Source organism: Schistocerca cancellata, chromosome 7, assembly GCF_023864275.1.
Source record: "Schistocerca cancellata isolate TAMUIC-IGC-003103 chromosome 7, iqSchCanc2.1, whole genome shotgun sequence".
NCBI classification, from domain to species: Eukaryota; Metazoa; Arthropoda; class Insecta; order Orthoptera; family Acrididae; genus Schistocerca; species Schistocerca cancellata.
The window spans coordinates 368,294,862-368,319,405 of record NC_064632.1 but is presented as its reverse complement, the minus strand read 5'-3'; the positions used below and the strand labels follow the sequence as shown (position 1 = coordinate 368,319,405).

General features: G+C 40.1%; 1 protein-coding gene across 1 annotated transcript in view; it reads right to left on the bottom strand.

The window, feature by feature from the left end:
- LOC126092606 (protein turtle-like) overlaps nucleotides 1-24,544 on the bottom strand; it is an 855,628-nt gene that overhangs the window by 96,656 nt on the left and 734,428 nt on the right. Inside the window, exons 9-10 of the mRNA XM_049908305.1 lie at nucleotides 19,264-19,454; nucleotides 4,350-4,568 (exon numbers count right to left, since the gene is read on the bottom strand). Coding sequence (XP_049764262.1) covers nucleotides 4,350-4,568; nucleotides 19,264-19,454 — 410 coding nt within the window. The remainder of the gene's footprint in view (nucleotides 1-4,349; nucleotides 4,569-19,263; nucleotides 19,455-24,544) is intronic.

Genomic DNA, 24,544 nt, shown 5'->3' with positions numbered 1-24,544 from the left:
AGCACCCCAGTATCTTGCTTCAGAGACTAAAAACCTGTCATGCCATCATAATCGAAACATGAGGTCACTCTTATTTGGTATCCTAGCTGTGCCCACTCACAAAACAAAAACTTTTGCAAACTCCTTCTCAGTTGCCGCTGTCCGCCTCTGGAACAAACTGCCCCTTACCTAGCGCAAAATTCAATCTCCTGCTGCTTTTAAGAAGAAGTTGAAGCATTTCCTACTATCATCCTCATAACGTTCTCCACAAAATTAATGTACGAGGCCAATCCTCTCATCTGTCAAATAGCAAAGCTAGCGTTTCCTATCTTGCTCCTGAGATGCCTTCCCCTTCATCTATCTCTAATAGCCACGCAATCTTCTTTTCCTTTATATTTCCTTAATTATGTTTCATCATGTCTCTCTATTCTTCTCCTCCCTTCACCATGAGTCTCCCTCATACTCCCTGCTGCTAGCACTCCTATCTAAAATCTGTCTCTTCAATAATGTCTAATTATAACAGTACTTATGATCTACTAATATAAACTCTATATGTATGTATTTTTCCAGGTGTGCCTTTCTAATTGTTTATTTCACTTTTTGTACTAGATGTAGTTTAACATGCCTACTAAAACATATGAATGTAAAATAAGTAGAATGCCTGGTTAGATGTAAGAGAGGGCCTGATGGCCCTAATCTTGCCAGGTTAAATAAATCAATAAATAAAAATAAAAAATAAAAAATAACTTCACTGTTCCACAAGGCGATTAATGCTTGACTGTCAGAAAGGTGAAAATAAATAAAATCTGAAACTAATGACATATTTCAGCCTTCTGTAATTACGTGGATGTGTTTTAATTCACTTGATAGCTCCCGGCCACAGATATCTGTTTTGTTTTCATTTGACGTGAGAGTAAACGAAGGAGAAACAGCAACATCACTAAATGTAAACACAGGTCACATGGAGACTACCCACTATAACTCAGACTGCTCTGCGCATCAGCCTCGGATCTACGACATTTGCGAACCGGGTCAATACTAAAAAAAATCGAATTTTCAAAATACGTTCATCTTGTAGCACACATCTTTCTGAAAAGTCTGAAACATAAAACATATGTATTCGAGGAAATGTAAGACATATTATTTGGTCTTAAGTATGCCAAAGTGCTGAGCCATGCCTCCTCATAAAGCATTTTTCTACCGCTCGTCCAAACTATATTAAATCGAGTGGAAATTGAAATGTCCTGTGGTGCCTCTCCTGCTCCCAGTTGGCCGGTTTGACAGCCTGCCCCTCTTTAAAAAAATCTCGCAATTAATAGCGGATGGGATTATTTGTAATCAAGAGAACAAGAACTCTTCAGAAAATCTGAACTCTTTATTGTCTATTAGTTAATAACTTGCTGTTTTGTGTGACATAAAATTAAATATAGGATATATAAAATCAATACTGACAAGAAATAGGCAAGAAATTACACATTTCTTCAAACCTTAGCTCCTAGCAGTTTTTTCTCTCTAATCTTGCTACAGCTTTACATGGCGTGCTTTCCTTTCTGCAAAAGAATCTATTACCTCATCAAAGTTCGTCAAACGTTTTGCTACATGAAAAATTGAAATGTCATTATCTAATACTGAAAAAGCTGTTAATACAAATAATATCCACGACCTGTGTCATTTCTCGATCTGATTACGTCTATTTTGTCACTGTCTGCTAGATGAAACAAAATAGGCCTTTCTAATATGGCAGAAATTTTGTAACACACCAAATAAACGAGCCTGTTTTGGCACAAATGGCCATTTTTATAAAATGACAGACTAGAACCCAATAAGTACCAATATCAAATGCCTAGTAGGCCTACTACAAGCAAAAAGCTTTATGTTAGGAAATAGTTTCACATTTCATTCATACACACTAGCTTCTCAAGCATGAGATTGAATAGTAGTATTATGAAATTTTTGTATAAATTTGGAATAGTCTTATTCTTCCATAATTTGTGTGATGTCCCCGTTTCTTCTCCTACCTCGTTCTAACAAACAACCTTGTCATCACCAATTCTGTAGCTACTGCTGCCACTGTCAAGATTTGTTCACTGATTAACTTCACTAACCGTGCCAGAATCACAGGTTTAGTTATCCTGAAATTATTTTCTGGTTAGGCGTTATTACGTGTTCGAACAACACATTTTCAGTGTTACTTCCAGAATACAACTTAAGTGGCTGCTAACTGCAGACTGTACTACTGGTCCTTACTAGTGTAGCGATCTGGCCAAAAATTTTCTGTCAAAATTTCATTTTCTTGGATACGCTGAGAAGATAATACGTAATCTTTCTCACCTGTTATTCCAGTCAGTCGTTTATTTCCATTCTGGTAGTCTGAATCTATGGATTTTATTAGTAATTATAACAATTCTGATCATTCGCAAACCCAATCAACCACATAATCAGACCGAGATTGACATTCATCCATTCAGCTTTACTCCCTCAGCTCGTATAGCCCTGTCCCATTCTGTCTGCGGAAAGTTTATTTCTAGACGCGACGAGGATTCTTGTGGTAGAGACATCACGTACACTATGCATGCATTCAAAAGTCAACTTATGACTCATTCAGAAATCAACTTAAAATGTGTTCATAAACATTCAAAAACCAACAGGGAAGCCTTTCAAAATCATATGAATAATCGTTAGACAAACGTACACTGGATGCTAGGTGCTTTGGGAAACAAGTTTTTTTCCTCAAGAATATTAATTTGGTGCCCCCTTTTCCCAGTAGCATCTAGCTGCTTGCTGCAACTGCTTGCACAGCCAACAGTCACATTCCTTTTGCCAGAAGCGGGAGGATCTACTACTCAAACATGACCCAACTGCGCATTCGCATGAGTCCGCGCGTAACTGCTAAAACAAATCGAATGTAAACAGTTGCGACTTCACACTCATTGGAGGCAATTTGTTGTTATGAGGCACTGCATAGTCTTCCTAAAGCCTTTGACACATTTTCAATTGGCAGACACGAGCATGAGCACTGTGTGTCGTTGTTGTATATGGCGCATTTCCTTTGCAATTTAAGTTATTTTCATTTTTTTCTCTCGTTTATGTTTTATTGTTTAAGTATTATTCTGCAGTAGCGGGATACAGTAATATCCTTTGTTAGAGTATCAGTTCTTACCAGTCAAAATTACAAAAATTTAACTGAAAATTAAAACAATGAAAAATTCCCGGAATTCTAAAAATCTCCCAGTTGTCCCGGGTCGTACACACCCTGAAAGAGAGGCAAAGAATTGCATGAAGTACCCTGCATCATACATTATGATTTAGCTAGTGAAGTGTCTGTGTGGATGTAGATTCAAATATTTATAGTTTCTCACATTCATTTTTTGTTCTTGCAGATGGAGTGGAACAAGTATAGTTCATTTAATGAAGAGGCAGATGGTGAAATACTTGAAAATGTCAACAGATGTTTCATGGCAACACATTATCACCATTTTAACAGGCTGCTTACTATTTCTTTTAGAACTCCACAACCGGAAAAAATAATTTTCTTAAAAAATGAAATATTACATTTATAAAATTAAAGACATTTTATGTATGATATCACACCAGGACGCTGCTATTGTATGAAGCTTTATTCAAGAGTTGTACAGTTAGGATATAAACTTATTTCGGCTGCATTGCCATTTTCAAGTGAAATCCATATCTCATCATTGATATTGTAGCTGTCAAACATTTATGCATATTGTATTTGTAGCACAGATGGAGGTTTTTTTTTCTTTTCTTTTGTGTGTGTGTTTCTATATATTCCCAACAGTAGACATTGTTGTCAAATAATTTTTGTTGAAAGTTCATTTTCCACAAATCTGATATCTACTCTAGAGAAGAAAATATACATAAACAAAAACAACTCAATCTGCATTAAAAATGCAATATGCAGAAATATTGGACAGCTACAATGTCAACAATGAGGTATGGAAATCGCTTGGAAGTAGCAATGCAGCTGAAATAAGCATATCGCCTAACTGTACAACTCTTGAATAAAACTTCATAAAATAGTGGCATCCTGGTATAATAATAAATATAAAATGTCTTAACAAGATATCTGCTTGCTGTAGGTATTAAATGTAAGAACAGTGTTAAGTTCTTGGAATTACAGGTATATGACAACCTCATTTGGAAAATCCTCTGCCAGAATTAATCAAGTGCCTTGGTTCAGTATATTTACGTGTTCATGATTCCTACTACGGGCAGGGGATTTAACAATGAATAAACTACTTTGTTCTGCACGTTTACATTCACTAATTGTTATAGAATCAATCTCTGGAGAAATTAAAATCACAGGAACAATATTTTCAAAATACAGAAGTGTTTAAAGAATGTCTTACCCGCTGCCACTGGATCGTAGGTTTCTGCGTGCCTTCAGCTTCTTGTGCATCACAATGCATTTCAACAGTCTCTCCAACTTTGCGCTGATATATGCTCTCAGGTTCAATAGTAAATACAGGAGGCTTACGCACCAAGACTTCCATAGGACCAGAAGATCCCTGAGTGCCTTGTGCATTGTAAGGAGTGCACGTGTATCGTCCCTGGTGGCTTTGATTTACCTGCACAACCACACACAAAATCTACAGTTTTTAAAATAAAATTATTTGTTTACCAGATAAAAGTAATCACAGAAATTAAAAATGCCAGTTCACAAATATTTATCTGATAGTAATAAACTATAAACCTTGAGTTTTGGGAAAAATGAATGATTTGTTGGGGGCTAGTGGTAACATTATGGCCGCCGGCTGTAAAAGCTGAAGATTTATCTTCTTTAAGTATTATCATTGGTGTCATAGCATTTTGACAATAGTTAAATTCATTTGCTTCTATCTTAAGAAAATTTATAGCAACTATTTTTGTGAGCTTAACTTAAAGCTTGCTACCTTACACACTACAACTTTGGAATGGTATAAAAAAAAAAAAAAAAAAAAAAAAAAAAAAAACTGATGTTAAATAAAGACAGGAATGTAAATGTGAATTTTTGTTGTTGACACATCAACATTTTTTTAGATTTAATTTTTAACTGAATATGTCAGAAAATTACTGATGGTACAAATAAATATAGTCTTGTAAAGTACCACAGAAAAGTAATACTAATTGTCTGCGAAGGATAAATGAGCACAGTTACACAGCTGACCTATCAAAATTACGTTACCCAGAAAAATATTTGGTTGATGAAAAAGTTACTATGAGGCACCACCATAAAAAATGTAGGAAATCATTACTGGCAGTGGTTAACTGTCTCTACACTGAGTAATTTATGGTACTTACTTCTCTTCATCAAGATACACTTTAAACTTATTTCTTTAGGATTGCCTGAAGACTGTCATGCAAGAAAACATCTAAAGAATATGGGCTTCAAAGTTGCCACTGTCATAGAAGTTTAAAAAGGAAAAGACTGCCCCAGACATGAGTAATGGATGCCAAATATTTATTTTATTTTTAAAAAAGTTTATTATTTTTGGAGTCCTTCAAAATGTTTCATGCAATATACAGAGCAAATGCAAATAATTGGATGATTTCGACAGGCTATATTTTCACTTCATCATCAACTGTATAAGAATTCACTACTATCAGAAAGAGGTAGATCCCAAGCATTTTCCACCAACTTTGATTGCATATAGCATGGACAACATATGTTGTTGGTTCGATAATTCTGGTAAATTTACATGAAAGAAAGGAATATTTTTGTTGTGCCTTGGTTATTCCAAGGATGGTATAAAGAATTTCAACAATGTACAGCATACAATTCATTGTTGACAGCTGTCTGAATTGGTAAGTGTGTCACCTGCAACTGAAAATAGAGAAAACCGCGTTTTGTGCTGTCATTATACCCTCATTCTGCTAATGGCATTGTCAAAGAGGGCGGAGGAGCGGACAGAGGTTCATGTCAATCTCTTGCCCTTGAGGTGGGAAACTGCCCCTAAAGGTGAAAGAATCAGCAATGACCAATGGCATGAGGACACAGAAGCCAATGGGAACCACCACATTAAAGACACACAATGTGTATCCACAGGACATGTGAACTGTAACTGAAAAAGTGACATGATGATCACTCCATTGGCAAAAGATTCCAGAATAGTCCCCCATTCAGGTCTCTGGGAGAGGACTGCCAAGGGGGAGGTTATCATGAAACAAAGATTGAATTATCGATGAAAGGATAACATTCTACGAGTCAGGGCGTTGAATGTCAGAAGATTGAAAGTGATAGGGAAGCTAGAAAATCTGAAAAAGGAAATGCAAAGGCTCAATATAAATATAGTAGAGGTCAGTGAAATTAAATGGAAAGGAGACAAGGATTTCTGGTCAGATGAATATAAGGTAATATCAACAGCAGCTACCAGAAAATGATATAACGGGTGTAGTATTCATTATGAATAGGAGGGTAGGGCACAGAGTGTGTTAGTGTGAACATTTCAGTGACAGGATTGTTATTATCAGAATCAACAGTAACACAACACTGACAATGATAGTTCAGCTATATATGCCGATGCGAAGCTGAAGATGAAGAGTGAGAGAAAATGATGTGGATATTGGAAGGGTAATACAATACAGAAAGGGAGATGAAAATCTGATAGTCATGGGGGACTGGAATGCAGTTGTAGGAGAAGAAGTACAAGGAAAGGTTACAGGAGAATATGGGCTTGGGACAAGGAATGAGAGAGGAGAAAGACTGAGTTCTGTAATAATTTTCAGCTGGTAATAGTGAATACTCTCTTCAAGAATCACAAGAGGAGGAGGTATACTTGGAAAAGACTGGGTGACACAGGAAGATTTCAGTTAGATTACATGATGGTCAGACAGAGATTCCAAAATCAGATTTTGGATTGTAAGGCATAACCAGGAGCAGATACAGACTCAGATTACAATGTAATAGTGATGAAGATTAGGTTGAAGTTTAAGACATTAGTCAGGAAGAATCAATATGCTGAGAAGTGGGATATGGAAGTACTAAGGAATGACAAGATACACTTGAAGTTCTCTAAGGCTGTACATACAGCAATAAACAATAGTCCAGAAGGCAGTACAGTTGAAGAGGAATGGACATCTCTAAAAAGAGCAATGACAGAAGATGGAAAGAAAACCATAGTTATAAAGAAGGTAACCACAAAGAAACCATGGGTAACAGGAGAAATGCTTCAGCTGATTGATGAAAGAAGAAAGTACAAAAATGTTTAGGGAAATTCAGAAATACAGGTTGCTGAGGAGTGAAATAAACAGGATGTGCAGGGAAGCTATGACAAAATGGCTGCAAGAAAAATGTGAAGAAATCAAAAAAGAAATGATAGTCGGAAGGACTGATTCAGCATAAAAGAAAGTCACAACAACCTTCGGTGAAATTAAAAGCAATGGTGGTAACATTAAGAGTGAAACAGGAACTCCATTGTTAAATGCAGAGGAGAGCGCAAATATTTGGAAAGAGTACATTTAATGCCTCTATGAGGGGGAAGATTTGTCTGATGTGAGAGAACAAGAAACAGGAGTCAATTTAGAGGAGGTAGAGGATCCAGCATTAGAATCAGAATTTAAGAGAGCTTTGGAAGATTTAAGATAAAATAAGGCAGAAGAGATCTATAACATTCCATCAGAATTTCTAAAATAATTTCTAAAATAATTAGGGGAAGTGGCAACAAAATGGCTATTCACAATGGTGTGTAGATGGATGAGTCTGGCAATATACCCCCTGACTATCAGAAAAATATCGTCCATGCAATTCTGACGACTGCAAGAGCTGACAAGTGAGCGATTTATCACACAATCAGCTTAACAGCTCATGCATCCAAGTTGCTGACAAGAATAATACACAGAAGAATTGAAAAGAAAATTGAGGATGAGTTAGATGATGATCGTTTTGGCTTTAGGAAAGGTAAAGGCACTAGAAAGGCAATTCTGACATTGCTGTTCATAATGGAAACAAGACTAAAGAAAAATCTAACACGTTCATAGGATTTGTTGACCTAGACAAAGCATTCGACAAGGTAAAATGGTGCAAGATATTCAAAGGGGTCAGCTATTGGGAGAGATGGGTAGGATACAATATGTACAAGAACCGAAATGGAATAATAAGAGTGGACAACCAGGAACAAAATGCTCAGATTAAAAAGGGTGTAAGACAGGAATGTGATCATTTGCCCCTGCTGTTTGACCTGTACATCGCAGAAGCAATAATGGAGACAAAAGAAAGGTTCCGGGTGGAAGAAATATTCAAGGTGAAAGAGTACCAATGATACGATTCACTGATGACATTGCTATCCTGAGTGAAAGTAAAGAAGAATTACATGATTTTCTGAATGGAAAGGACAGTCTAAAGAGTACAGAATATGGACTGAGAGCAAATCAAAGAAAGACAAAAGTAATGAGAAGCAGCAAAATGAGAACAGCAAGAAACTTAACATCAGGGTTGATGTTCATGGAGTAGATGAAGTTAAAGAATTCTGCTATCTAGGCAGCAAAATAACCAATGACAGAAGGAGCAAGGAGGACATCAAAAGCAGGCTAGCACTGGCAAAAAGGGCATTCCTGGCCAAGAGAAGCCTTCTAGTATCAAACATAGGCTTTAATTTGAGGAAGAAATTTCTGAGAATATATGTTTGGGGCACAGCACTGTATGGTAGTGAAACATGGACTGTGGGAAAACTGGAACAGAAGGGAATAAAACCATTTGAGTTGTGGTTCTATAGTCAAATGTTGATAATTAGGTGGACTGATAGGGTAAGGAATGAGGAGGTTCTGCGCAGAATCAGAGAGGAAAGGAATATCTGGAAAACACTGACAAGGGAAGGGACAGGATGACAGGACATCCGTTGACATCAGGGACTGACTTCCATGGTACTATAGGGAGCTGTAGGCAAAATCTGTAGAGGAAGACAGAGATCGGAATACATCCAGCAGATAATTGAGGGTGTAGGTTGCATGTGATATATCTGTGGATGAAGTTCACTGGGGCTCTGCACCATCACTGAAGACCATTTAGTTTTGGCTTGATGAAGTTAACATGGTTGAACAAGCACTGAAGATGAAGTGTGCTCTGGCAAATTCAACAGGGGTCACTAGAAGGGAAACCACTGATAAAATCCATGAGGTGGTGATGCAAGACCACCGAATAAAAATTTGTGAGCTTGCTGAGACTGTAGACACCTCAAATGAGTGAGTGCATAATATCCTGCATGAAGAATTGGTTATGAAGAAGCTGTATGCAAGGTGGGCACCATGATTGCTCACAGTTGACCAAAAGTGCCTCTGGCACATTTCAACACAATGTCTGGTGATGTTTGATCACAATGTGCAAGACTTATTGGTACTAGTCTGTGACCATTGATGAAACCTGTATCCATTATTACACACCAGAGTCAAAATGCCAGTCAAAACAATAGACAAATGCTAGTGAAAGTGCACCAAAGAAGCAAAGACCATTTTGTTGGCTGGTAAGGTGATGGCCACTGTTTTTTGGGATTCCTAAGGAGTAATCCTCATAGATAATTTGGGCAAAGACAGAACAATAACTGGACACTATTGTGCTTAATTTGTGGATTGTTTGGAACTTGTATTGGCTGAAAAAAGACCAAGGTTAGCACTAAAAAATTGCTCTTTCACAACCACCATGCACCATCTCACACATCAGAGATAACAATGGTGAAATTGAATAAACTGGGCATTTAATTGGTTCCTCATCCACTCCATTCACCAGACATAACCCTAAGTGAATTACTATTGATGCATAACTTGAAACTTTGACTTGCTGTAAGAAATTTTCATCAAATGAGGAAGTGATAATTGCAGTCAACGAGTATTTAGAAGATTTTTCCAGTGGGGTGAAAAAGCTGGAGGATTGCTGGACCTAGTGTACATCCATCAAAGGGCACTATGTCAAGAAGTAAGATGAGCTGTTTATGAAATAAACATTTTTTCTTGCTTTTTTACCAGAGTTATCAAACACCCTTGTACATAGTATATTCATACAGTTGTTCCACTCTTCTCATGTCCTATTAAGCTTGTTTAGTGTGCTCAATAACTTAATACACCTTTTCAATTACCACTATTTTGCTAGAAGTGGTATGTAAACCCAATAGGAAGCCATCATACAATGAAATATCAGACATGTGGTCCAATGATGGATTTTACAGAACACTTGTGAATGGAAATGAACTAATGCAGCTGGTGTGTAACCGTCCAGCAACATGGTAGGTGCTTAAGATTCCTAAACCATTTTCGCAGTGCCTTGTGGTATTGCTATGAATTAGACCAATTTCTCAATATGTTCAAGTAAAATTGTTCCACAACAATTAATTGGTCACTAAAAATGATCAAAGTAAACTTTGTATAGGAATAGCACAAAGCCTTTTTAATTTCAGGATGTTACAACAAATCTTGATAACATCACAGAGTTCTTCCATATATCTGTGCATCGAATCTAAATGAATTTTAGGTATAAATTAAATGTCACTTTATAGCCTGTTCAGAAGTATTCATTCTGGCAGCCTAATCCAGTTTACTAATAGCTGAAAATTTTCAGAAAACATTTCCTCTTTATAGGAGCAGTTGGTTGGTGTTTGTGTACAAGTTGTAGTTTGTAAGTGGGTCACTGCAATAAACCAGCAGAAACATCCCCATTTTTGATGTTGGTTACTGTAACTGATTACTGGCTCTTTTTTCTTTCCTGTATCTATAAGATATTATTACTCTCTTCACTGATTTTATCACCAGTTATTCTTGAGATATCAGTGTATTCTCTTCTTCAATAACAATGCTCTCATGATAGTGCTTATACTTCTTTTGGATACGTGTTGCAAATGAAGCATATTTTCACTTAAACTCTGGCCAAATCATAAAACTGTCTATTCCACATAGTCAAGCACACATCATGTATGACTGCTGCCATGTATATGGGAACAGAAATCATGATACATATACAACATGCAGACCCAGATTCCTACTGACTGTCAGACAAGACAGGTACAAATTACTTAATGGAAGTTAGGACTTAAAAAATTTTTTTTTGACATTTTCATATTTTATCCCATTTTAACATTTGCAATTTTCCCAATAAAATGGTACACAAATCACTTATAAACTCTTATGAAAATTATTTTATTTATTTTTTTATAATATCATCTGTACGTGTTTTAAAAGTTGACAATATCAGGAAAAAGACAGGTGCCTGCTCACCATAAAAAATGACATACTGAGTTGCAGACAGGCACAACACAAAGCCTGTTACACATTTAGGTGTTTACCACAGCTTTCTACAGAAAAGAAAACATACACACATTCAGACAAGCAAGTACAGGAACACATAAGTGCCAAATCTGGCAGCTTGATTCCCATCCAAGCTGCCAGAGATGGCAGTCATGTGTGCATGAGGTGTGCTTGCTTGTGTGAATGTGTATGGGTATGTGTGTGTGTGTTACCTTTTCTGAAGAAGGCTTTGGCCAAAAGCCTAATACGTAACAGTCTTTTCATTGTGCATGTCTGCAACTCAGAGAGTCATCTTGAGCAGCAATCTATCCTTTTCCTAATATTGTTGATATTCCCAACTGGAGCTCCCATTATTCATTTAAAAAGTTTAAAAAAATTTGGATTATTTAAAGATCACCTAAAGTTTGTACTTTTTATATAGAAGGCTATTGACTGTTCTATTAGGAAAGAGATGCTATGTCGATTCTGTCGGTAGCCCTGTTGAAAACAATATACTAGTTGAAACAACCTGGCACATTAAAACTATCAGCCATTATACCTTGTAACCTTTGCCTTTCATGGGCCAGTACTCTACTGACTGAGTCACCCAACTATGATTCACGACCTTTCCTCATGGGTTTAGTTCCACTAGTACCTACTCTCCTTGTCTTTCAAACTTCGCAAAAGGTCTCCTGTGAAACATGTCTCACTAGCCCAAATAGAAGGAAGGGTATTGTGGGGACATGGCTTAGCAATCGTCTGGGGGATGTTCCCAAAATGAAATACTCACTCTGCAGAGGAGCATGTGCTGATATTAGAGTTACAGACTCTAGCTCTAGGCCTTTGCCTTTCGTGGGCAAATGCTCTACTGACTGAGCTACCCAAGCATAGCTCACATCCCATCCTCACAGATTTGCTTCTACTAGTACCTCATCTCAGCCTTTTAAAGTTCACAGAAGTTCTCCTGCAAAACTTGCAGGACTAGCACTCCTGGAAGAAAGGATATTGCAGAGACATGGCTTAGTCACAGCGTGGGGGACGCTTCCAGAATGAAATGTTCACTCTGCAGTGCAGTGTATGCTGACATGAAACTTCCTGGCAGATTAAAACAGTGTGCAGACTAAGACTCGAACTTGGGACCTTTGCCTGTCAATGGCAAATGTTCTACCAACCGAGCTACACAAGCATGACTCACAACCCATCCTCTCACCTTTATTTCTACCTTTACCTCATTTCCCACCTTCCAAACTGCCAAGAAGTTTCGTATCAGCACACACTCCACTACAGAGTGAAAATTTTACTCTGGAAACATACCCCAGGATGTTGCTAAGCCATGTCTCCGTAATGTCTTTCCTTCTAGGAGTGCTAGTTACGAAAGTTTCACATGAGAACTTGTGCAAAGTTTGTGAGGTAGGAAACGGGTATTGACAGAAGTAAAGCTGTGGGGATGGGTCATGAGTTGTGCTTGGTTAGCTCTGTCAGTAGAGCACTAGCCCAGAAAAGGCAAAGGTGTTGAGTTTGAATCTCATGCTAACACACAGTTTTGATCTGTCAAGAGTTTTCATATCAGATCACACTCCACTGCAGAGCAAATATTTCATTCTGGCAATATCCTCCAGGCTGGGGCTAAGCCATGTCTCCACAATATCCTTTCTTCGAGGTGTGCTAGTCCTGCAGATTTTGCAGGACAACTTCTGTGAAGTTTGGAAGGTAAGAGATTAGGTACTGCTAGAAGTAAAGCTGTGAGGATGGGTCATGGGTCATGATTAGGTAGCTCAGTAAGTAGAGCATTTGTCCAAGAAAGGCAAAGGTTCCCAGTTTGAATTTTGGCTGCCACACAGTTTTAATCTGCCAGGAAATTTCATATCAGTGCACTCCCTGCTGCAGAGTGAAAATTTCAATCTGGGATGTATATAGTAGCTTATTCACAATACAAACTTATGTATTATGCAGAATTTCTAAGAATTTTGTTGCTCCAGTGACCAATGTGAATACTGGAAAGGTAACTGACTTTCAGATTCTGACAAAACATTGTCATAAATTTAAATCATTTAACTCAGCAGAACAAACTGTGAAGGAACTACGAAAGAACAAGTGTTGAAGAGGGGGGCCTCTACAGTTATTGAAATTTTCAGTTGATACATGAATGAAATGTGTGTTTATCATTATGAGTCATATGGACTCGCGTAATAAAAAAATGTTTTTATTGAAAGAAAGACACTAAAATTGAGCATCTGTGAGTCTGTTATTATTTTTAATGATGGCAGCATTAGCAGGGTGGAAGTGCTACAGCATATAGAATTATTCATGAGTGTTGTTGTTAATTTTATTTATTTATTTTAATGAACATTCATGGAATCGGCTGCATCAGAGAACTTCAACAGATGGGAAAGGTTCGCTTTGATAAAACGTGATATGCAACATGAATGGCCGCAGAGGAATCCACAAGGAAGAAAAGAATGAGTGCAGTGTGATTCTGAGTGAGTAAAAATAAAGAATAAAACATATATTAAGTAAGTTTTAGTCATTTCTAACTTTAGAAGCTGTTACTGAAAATTTACATTTTCAGCTGCATTATTCTCCAAATCTTAGGACCCCACTTGGAGAAAAGTACACAAATTTTCAGGGAGGTTCTACACACAACTAAAATAAAAACATAATGTTAGATGTGCTAAATTTATTTTGGGAAAAATGCAAAAATATGCAAAATTTTAACCATATAGTTAAAAAATTGTATTTCATAGACCTCTGGGTGAAATGAAATTATTTTAGTTCAGTACACTATGAACATCCTAACCTAACCTAACCCAACCCCCAATAATAGTTCCATGTCTATTGCTAAGGTGGTCAGGGAAGCCAAATAACAAAATTTGTGGAGAGGGAAAAAATCCACTTGGGAAAAATATATATAATGTCTGCCTGTGTCTGTATGTGTGCAGATGGATGTGTGTGTGTGTGTGTGTGTGTGTGTGTGTGTGTGTGTGTGTGTGTGTGTGTGTGTGTGTGTGTATTAAAAACAAAGATTCCATGACTTACCAACGGGAAAGCGCTGGTAGACAGACACAATAAAAAACACACAAACACACACAGAATTTCAAGCTTTCGCAACCAACGGTTGCTTCATCATGAAAGAGGGAAGGAGAGGGAAAGACGAAAGGATGTGGGTTTTAAGGGAGAGGGTAAGGAGTCATTCCAATCCCGGGAGCAGAAAGACTTACCTCAGGGGGAAAAAAGGACACGTATACACTCGCGCGCGCACACACACACACACACACACACACACACACACACACACACACATATCCATCCACACATATACACACACAAGCAGACATATTTAAAGGCAAAGAGTTTGGGCAGAGATGTCAGTCGAGGTGGAAGTGCGGAGGCAAAGATGATGTTGAATGACAGGTGAGGTATGAGTGGCGGCAACTTGAAATTAGCGGAGGTTGACGCCTGGTGGATAACGGGAAGAGAGGATATATTGAAGGGCAAGTTCCCATCTCCGGAGTTCGGATAGTTGGTGTTAGTGGGAAGTATCCAGATAACCCGGACGGTGTAACACTGTGCCAAGATGTGCTGGCCATGCACCAAGGCATGTTTAGCCACAGGGTGATCCTCATTACCAACGAACACTGTCTGCCTGTTTCCATTCATGCGAATGGACAGTTTGTTGCTGGTCATTCCCACATAGAAAGCGTCACAGTGTAGGCAGGTCAGTTGGTAAATCACGTGGGTGCTTTCACACATGGATCTGCCTTTGATCGTGTACACCTTCCGGGTTACAGGACTGGAGTAGGTGGTGGTGGGTGGGTGCATGGGACAGGCTTTACACCGGGGGCGTTTACAAGGGTAGGAGCCAGAGGGTAGAGAAGGTGGTTTGGGGATTTCATAGGGATGAACCAAGAGGTTACAAAGGTTAGGTGGATGGTGGAAAGACACTCTTAGTGGAGTGGGGAGGATTTCATGAAGGATGGATCTCATTTCGGGGCAGGATTTGAGGAAGTCGTATCCCTGCTGGAGAGCCACATTCAGAGTCTGATCCAGTACCAGGAAGTATCCTGTCACAAGTGGGGCACTTTTGGGGTTCTTCTGTGAGAGGTTCTGGGTTTGAGGGGATGAGGAAGTGGCTCCGGTTATTTGCTTCTGTACCAGGTCGGGAGGGTAGTTGCGGGATGCAAAAGCTGTTTTCAGGTTGTTGGTGTAATGGTTCAGGGATTCAGGACTGGAGCAGATTTGTTTGCCATGAAGGCCTAGGCTGTAGGGAAGGGACCGTTTGATATGGAATGGGTGGCAGCTGTCATAATGGAGGTACTGTTGCTTGTTGGTGAGTTTGATGTGGACGGATGTGTGAAGCTGGCCATTGGACAGACGGAGGTCAACGTCAAGGAAAGTGGCATGGGATTTGGAGTAGGACAAGGTGAATCTGATGGTACCAAAGGAGTTGAGGTTGGAGAGGAAATTCTGGAGTTCTTCTTCACTGTGAGTCCAGATCATGAAGATGTCATCAATAAATCTGTACCAAACTTTGGGTTGGCATGCTTGGGTAACCAAGAAACCAAGAAGGCTTCCTCTAAGCGACCCATAAATAGGTTGGGATACGAGGGGGCCATCCTGGTACCCACAGCTGTTCCCTTTAATTGTTGGTATGTCTGGCCTTCAAAAGTGAAGAAGTTGTGAGTCAGGATGAAGCTGGCTAAGGTAATGAGGAAAGAGGTTTTAGGTAGGGTGGCAGGTGATCGGCGTGAAAGGAAGTGCTCCACTGCAGCGAGACCCTGGACGTGCGGGATATTTGTGTATAGGGAAATGGCATCAATGGTTACAAGGATGGTTTCCGGGGGTAACAGACTGGGTAAGGATTCCAGGCATTCGAGAAAGTGGTTGGTGTCTTTGATGAAGGATGGGAGACTACATGTAATGGGTTGAAGGTGTTGATCTACGTAGGCAGAGATACGTTCAGTGGGGCTTGGTAACCAGCTACAATGGGGCGGCCGGGATGTTTGGGTTTGTGAATTTAGGAAGTCTGTATAATGTAGGAGTGCGAGGTGTCGGTGGGGTCAGGAGGTTGATGGAGTCAGGTGAAAGGTTTTGTAAGGGGCCTAAGGTTCTGAGGATTCCTTGAAGCTCCGCCTGGACATCAGGAATGGGATTACCTTGGCAAACTTTGTATGTAGTGTTGTCTGAAAGCTGACGCAGTCCCTCAGCCACATACTCCCGACGATCAAGTACCACGGTCGTGGAACCCTTGTCAGCCGGAAGAATGATGATGGATCGGTCAGCTTTCAGATCACGGATAGACTGGGCTTCGGCTGTGGTGATGTTGGGAGTAGGATTAAGGTTTTTCAAGAAAGATTGAGAGGCAAGGCTGGAAGTGAGAAATTCCTGGAAGGTATGGAGAGGGTGATTTTGAGGAAGAGGAGGTGGGTCCTGCTGTGATGGAGGACGGAACTGTTCCAGGCAGGGTTCAATTTGGATAGTGTCTTGGGGAGTTGGATCATTAGGAGTGGGATCAGGATTATTTTTCTTTGTGGCAAAGTGATATTTCCAGCAGAGACTATGAGTGAAGGACAGTAAATCTTTGACAAGGGCAGTTTGGTTGAATCTGGGAGTGGGGGTGAAGGTGAGGCCTTTGGATAGGACAGAGGTTTCGGATGGGGAGAGAGGTTTGGAGGAAAGGTTAACTACTGAATTGGGGTGTTGTGGTTCCAGATTGTGTTGACTAGAATTTTGAGGTGTTTGGGGGAGTGGAGCTGGAAGTGGGAGATTGAGTAGATGGGAGAGACTGGGTCTGTGTGCAATGAGAGGAGGTTGAGGTTTGTTGGAAAGGTTGTGGAGGGTGAGTGAGTTGCCTTTCCGGAGGTGGGAAACCAGTAGATTGGATAGTTTTTTGAGGTGGAGGGTGGCATGCTGTTCTAATTTGTGGTTGGCCTGTAGGAGGATGCTCTGAACAGCAGGTGTGGAAGAAGGAGAGGAAAGATTGAGGACTTTGATTAGGGATAGGAGTTGACGGGTGTGTTCATTGGCTGAGTCGATGTGTAGGTGAAGGATTATGTGGGTGAGGGCTATGGATTGTGTAGTTTGGAACTAGTATAGGGACTGATGGAAAGAAGGATTACAGCCAGAGATGGGAACTTTAAGTGTGAGGTCTTTGGGGGTAATGCCAAATGTCAGACAAGCCTGAGTAAATAAAATATGGGAGCGTAATCTCACTCACCCTAGCCAGATGAAATGTCTGCTTGTGTCTGTGTACGTGAGGATGGATATGTGTGTGTGTGTGCGCGAGTGTATACCTGTCCTTTTTTCCCCCTAAGGTAAGTCTTTCCGCTCCTGGGATGGGAATGACTCCTTACCCTCTCCCTTAAAACCCACATCCTTTCGTCTTTCCCTCTCCTTCCCTCTTTCCTGAAGAAGCAACCGTTGGTTGCGAAGACTTGAATTTTGTGTGTATGTTTGTGTTTGTTGATGTGTCTATCAACATGCCAGCGCTTTCGTTTGGTAAGTGACATCATCTTTGTTTTTAGATATATTTTTCCCACATGGAATGTTTCCCTCTATATATATGAATAAAATAGAAAGAAACATTTCACATGGGAAAACTATATTAAAAAACAAAGAAAAATGAGAAAGCGCTGGTAGATAGACACAATAAAAACACACACAAACACTCACACAAATTTCAAGCTTTCGCAACCCACGGTTGCTTCATCAGGAAAGAGGGAAGGAGAGGGAAAGATGAAAGGATGTGGGTTTTAAGGGAGAGGTTGAGGAGTCATTCCAATCCAATATTTGTGAGTGTGTGTGTGTGTGTGTGTGTGTGTGTGTGTGTGTGAGAGAGAGAGAGAGAGAGAGAGAGAGAGAGAGAGAGAGATCTATTTTTGATGAAGGCCTTACTGGCTGAAAGCTTTATTTATTTGTGACAGTCTTTTTGTTATGCCTATCTGTGACTCAGCATCTCTGCTATATTGTGAGTCGCAACTTGCCTTTTCATAATATTGTTAAAATTTAGCATTGTCAGTACAAGATATTCCTGCTACCCTTATACAGAAGTCCTTTTAGTTATTGTTATTTATGAATGAGGAAATACTTGTAGCTGCTGTGCAAATTTACCATTAAAATATACAAAAATTTTGCTTGGGGAAAGGTACAACAAATGCCCATACATTAGTGAATGAAGCAATTGGGCTGAAATGATGTCATGCTATATTCTGGCAGCTAGAGCGGGGCATGGGGGGAGGGGGGGGGGGGGGGGGAGAAGGAGAGTAGTTGGTAGCTGGGGCTGTTGACATTTACAAAGCAACTGGGTATGATTAACAATTTTTCATCTGATACTGAAGAGATTCACTTGGTTAATCAAGAGAAAGACATACTGTACTTCTCCGAATAATTGCTGGCTTTACATATTAAAATGCATGGGCAATGGCCACGGGGAAGGAGGGCGAGGGGGGAGGAGTAATTTCCATTAGTAGATACAAATAAGCCAAGTGCAATGGTGTGAAAAAGTGAAGGATATATATGGACTAAATGATAACTGTAATTTGAGACACAAAACATTTAGTTATTATGCATGGATGCCTCAAACAAATGTTATTGCTCTTTGGATGAACAAACAATTTCTTTCAAGAAGTTAAAAGAAAATGCATTTTGATTATTCCCAGCAGTACCAAACTCAACATGGAAGTGGAAACAAATCTATGTCAACTTCACTGGGTATGAAAAAGAGGATATAAAGAGGTTGTCTCATCACACAATAAGGCCCATCAACACATATTCTCAAACAACAGAATTAACATTAGCTGCCAAATGGTATATGCAATCAAATGCCAATGTCAAGACTTCAAACATCCTTCTTTGAGTAGTGGTAAGACTATGAATTTATTTTAATCTTGACAAGTGTAATGTTATAAAATTGTAGAATAATTAATAAACAATCTGCATTCAATGACAATCTTGAAATCTCTTACTCAATAAATGCAAACACTCTGCAATGCACATAGTGTACGTCAGTTGAATATAAGATAAATATTTATTTTTGTCAAAATATAGCTAGTAGAAATTATTTTACATGAAAAGCATACTTACACGTGTGAACAGTAAGGAACCATTATTCATGATTACAATATCTTTGGTCTGGTATGGTTCCAAGAGGCGTTTATCTTTGGTCCACGTCACGTACTGCAGTGGTGGGTTTGCCTTAATGTAGCACTGAACTACACCGGCCAGTCGAAAGGGCAGGTACTGAACTGTGGGTGTAAAGGTCACCTTTGCTGGATCTGTTTAAAAAAATTAATGAAAAGATAATGACTGCAGTCAAATAAGAGACATCTTGCTACATGATATGTCCATTTCATGCAAAGGAATGTTTACAAATTTTTTTCTGCTGCTGTGTTTTCATTAACTTACAGTCATGAGGTGAAGTCAAACATTAAAGTACTTTGTACTATATTAGTTTCCAGTCAAATTACACAGCTCAAAGAATAATTTTGTTTATATAGCCCCCTATCAGTTCTTAGTAGATTAAAACACTTGGAAAGAGGAATGTGCCGTATGTAAGTCTAGGACAGAATCCCTTAAACGTCCCATCATGTGTGATGGATCGCAGCAATCCATCGACAGGTCCCTTGACCTGCCCTTAAAACACATGTGTGTAACTGCAGAGTGCAGTGACTGACTGCTGATTGTTTGTAATTCCAGAGCAATCCAAAGAGCACAACAAAAGAGTGGTAAACTGATGGTGATAAAAGCGGCAATTGGTCTTTCAGTTCAACCCCACAACCCACGTACACTGATCAGCCTGACTATCTACCCAGTAACTGGTACGTCCACTTTTGGCACAGATGACAGCAGCAACACATTGTAACATGGAAGCCACTTTTTGGAGCTCCAATGTTAGGCGGGTCATGGAACCCCTCAGGAACAGAGCGGTTAGGACAGGGAAGAAGTCCAACATTCACTTGGTGTGCTTGCCGGGGGGCCTTGTCTGGGACATGGAAGAGGCTCTTCCAGCAGCTATCAAGCATGCAGGGTGCAGCTAACTGCAGACTGTTGGACATGTCGGCACCAACGATGCCAGTCATCGGGGTTTCGAGGAAATCCTTGGGTCCTTTTGACGGCTGGCTAAATTGGCGAAGGTGGCCTCCATCTCTCGAGGAGTGTAGGCCAAGCTGACAATTTGCAGCATCGTATCCAGGATGGACCGGGGTCCTCTGGTTTGGAGTCAAGTGCAGAATCTAAACCAGAAGCTACATCGACTCTGTGACGAAAACGGCTGTACATTCCTCAACCTATGCTATGGGGTGGAAGGTTGTAGGACGCCCCCCCCCCCCCCCAATAGATCAGGGGTGCACTACACACAGGAAGAAGCTACGTGGATAGCACAGTACATGTGGCATGCACATGGAGGTTTTTTAGATTAGGTTCGTCCCCACGGGAAACAAATCGTTGGTCTGAAAAATTACCAGTTTGTAACACTGATGTGGATGTGCCAACTGTAAAAATAGTTAGTTCGCCTAAACAGGTCATTCCAAAGGATTTAAATATGCTAAACCTCATGTTAGTAAATTGTCGAAGTGTCTGTAGCAAGATCACCGAGTCACTCTCCGAAATAAACAGTAGTAATGCCAATATTGTATTAGGTACTGAAAGCTGATTGAAACCAGACATAAATAGCAGTGAAATTTTGAACTTGAATAGGACAATGTTTAGGAAGGATAGGACTGATGCTATGGGAGGTGGTGTGTTCATTGCTGTTAAAAGCTGTTTAAATGCAGATGAGATCGATACTGGGTCAGACTGTGAAATAGTCTGGATAAAACTGTCAATCACACAAGGAGTGACCATTGTATTAGGATGTTTTTATAGACCACCAGCATCTGCAACAAATGTCGCAGAACATTTCAGAGAAAGTCTTGAGTACATAGGAAGTAAATATCCAAATTATCCATTACTTATAGGTGGAGACTTTAATCTGGCATCCATTGACTGGGAAAATTACACGTTTATCACAGGTGGCAGAAGCAAAGACTCATGTGAAGTTATTCTAGGAGTTTACGCATTGACCGAATCTTGGTGTGCATCATGGAAGCAGGTCAGAACTGGGTGGTGCCGGTGCTTGCAGATGAGGCTGGTTCCAAGGTGCATCAGTTGGCAATACATCTTGGAACATGCACACGGGTGGGATTCATTTGATGGAAACTGTGGAGGGCCTGCTGTTTACTATTACATCCAGTATTCATCTCCTCTTTATAAGACATGGTCCAAGCATGTGTAAGGAGGCTGCAGTGAGGGATTAACACCATCCACACACAGCATTATGTGCATGCATGTTTCCAAGTCATAATTCGCATAGCTGGGTGCTGTACACTGGCTTGAAGCTTTGCAAGGGTGAATGCATCCTACATGTTACTTCAACTAACGAATGAAGTATGGCTGGTCTTGGTCAGAAGACTGCAGGGAATCCACATCAAGAAATTCTCCAGGAAAGTGTAGTGCTTCACTGTAGATTAGATCTGCTGATGAGGAATCTATGTCTGGCATGTAAGTGTTTTGGAGAGCAAGTATGACCATCAGTAGATCTGTCACCCAATTACTTTCATGACACATCAGTGTTGCTTTAAAGGAAAAGTGCCAACATTCAATCATGCCAGTGCTCACCGGGTGATAACATGTAGTTTTGTGGTGAACAGTGCCATTGAATTTGGTAAATTGGGTGAGCAGATCAGGTTGCCATGGTCTGTTGTGACATGCAGTGGGCAACAAAAGCAAGATACCGGTATCCAATTTGACACAACGGCAGAGGCTAGAGTTTCTGCTGAAATATTGTCAACTGCTTCTGGCCAGTGAGTAAAGCACTCAATAATTTTTGGAGAATAGTGCTGAACATTCAACAGGGGTAGTGGGCCGGCATATTCATTATGTATGTGCACAAATCATGAAGTTACGTCATGGAAGCCTTCCACTGGCACATACACACGGTGGGATACTTTGCTGTGTTGACATTGGATACACACGCGTCCTTTTGTGACAGTTTTTTTGCATTCCAGACTAAACAAATCATTTTGAGACAAGGCAAAATGGTCTGACACCAGAGTGATACAAGTTATACAAGCTGTTGAAGCTGCATGTGCAGAATGTAGTTAGTAAGAAGGGACAAGGCCTTCCACTTGAGATATCACAGTCTAACTTAATGTCTGCTCCAGGAACATTGACTAGCTGCAACTCTAAGGTTGACGCTGCATCACTGAGAAGATTCTGGAGCTCCTCACCAGTATGTTGTGCCTTGGTGAGTTACACAAAATCAGTGGTGCTTGACAGACTGTTGATGTGAGAAAGACAGTCGGCTACCACAATGCCAGTACCCAAAATATGCTTGATATCAGTACTGAGCTAGGAGATAAACTCCAAATGGTTGTATTAATGTGGTGAGCAACTGTTATTTTGTTGAAAGTGTAGGAGAGTGGCTTATGATCCCTGAAGATGATGAACTCTCTGGCTTCTAACTCTGTGTGGAAGTACTTGATTGCCTCACAGATAGTGAGAAGTTCTCGATCACACACACTTCACTTTTGCTGTGATGGTGACAGATTACGTGAATGGAAAGCAAGTGTCTAACATAAATCATCATGTAATTACAATGCTGCACCAATAGCAGTCTCACTTGCATCTATCACTAAATACAAGGGGTACATCCAGTTCATGTTGTGCCAAGACTGCAGCATTCACTATGCTCTGTTTTGCCACTAGGAAGGCACTGTTCACTGTACTGGAGAACTTCCTTTGGTTTTTGGACCAGCAAATGCCGCAGTCAGCAGTTCCTATAATTCAGCTGATCATGGCAAATGGCAACAGTAAAAATTCAACATGCCCAAGAAGTGGTGTAATCCCTTGACAGTGGTTGGTTGTGCAATCTTCAGAATGGCTTCTACTTTTTCTGGCAATGGTAGTTAGCCTGAAGAGGAACTCTGTTGACCTAAAAAGTTAATTTGCAACTGCTCAAATGCACACTTAGCAGTGTTTACAATCAATCCTTGATGTTCTAAGCATTTATAAACTTTGATTAGGTGTTGCTGATGCAGTTCCATATTGGTGAAAATGGTAAGGGTGTCATCCAGATAGGTAAAACACAATGGTACAACCTGTAGTACTGAGTCAATAAACCATGACTTTGTAGCAATATGGTGGCCAAATGTCATAAAAAGACTCTCAAATAAACTAAATGGAGTGATGTTGGCTCTTTCAGGGACATCCTCTTCAACACCAGCATTTGTGTGGAAGCCTTAGCCCAGTCTAGCACACTAACAGGTTGCACAACATACAGCATAGTTGTGGTCACAACAGGGATGCCGGACTGTGGTGTGCGTACTGTAAGACCATCGGTACACACACCATCAGATTATTTGACTTGTCTCTCTAATGAAGTAGGCGAGTGTCAGCAATATGTCTCGTGGTCTTATCGTGGCGTGTTTATCTTCTGCTGTTAGGTCAGACGATAGAAATGTCACTTGCACACTTAAAGTAGCAGATTGACGGTGACCAACTTTAAACAGAACTTGATTAATTTTCACACACATTTATTAAAACAATAAAAAGCATAGATATTACGTAACTTGATTCTGGATGCTGTTTTCAATTGACAGTCTGAAGTTCCTTTGGTCTTGGTACGTTAATCCTATTCTCACATATCTCTGATACTTGACAAAGTGTCTATACATTTATCTTCATGGCTATGTACAGGAATATGATAATCTTATTAGGCGCAGACTGAAAATTGACTATAGACTGGTACAGGCAAATGTAGACTGATGCAGACTGGTACAGACTGGTACAGACTAATGCAGACTGATGCAGACAAATGATGACTGACTAATCGGAGGTCTGTACACTCGTTATAATACCTCGCGCGTTCAGGTATCACTGCACGAGTGTGATCCGCGAGGAGAAAAGGTTCTATGTTAGCAGCGATCTCATTGGCTGTGTTACATATTAATACGAGGATCGGCAGAAGCAGAATTTGGTCTGTCTCTAAGACAGCGCCATCTCGTAGTGTGGAGACGGACGAGCACTGCACCTGCGCTGTTGTGCTTAGTGGGGCGCGCTCTAGTGGGTAAGTTGTGTACGCGCTGACTACGCGAAACTGTGTACACAACACGGACAATGGTCTGGCACTGTTTGATCCTTAAGTGCCCATAGCCACTGCATAGGTGCCATGCACCATGCTTACTTAGGCACAAGTTGGAGAAGAGATGACCATGGGCTACTTGACAAGCAAATAATGCCTTCCTTGAGCAAGGAATCAAATTCTATAGTCTAGGTCTACATGAGGTAGGCAGGCCATTGGTAGTCTTAATATGACCAGAACAAGTAA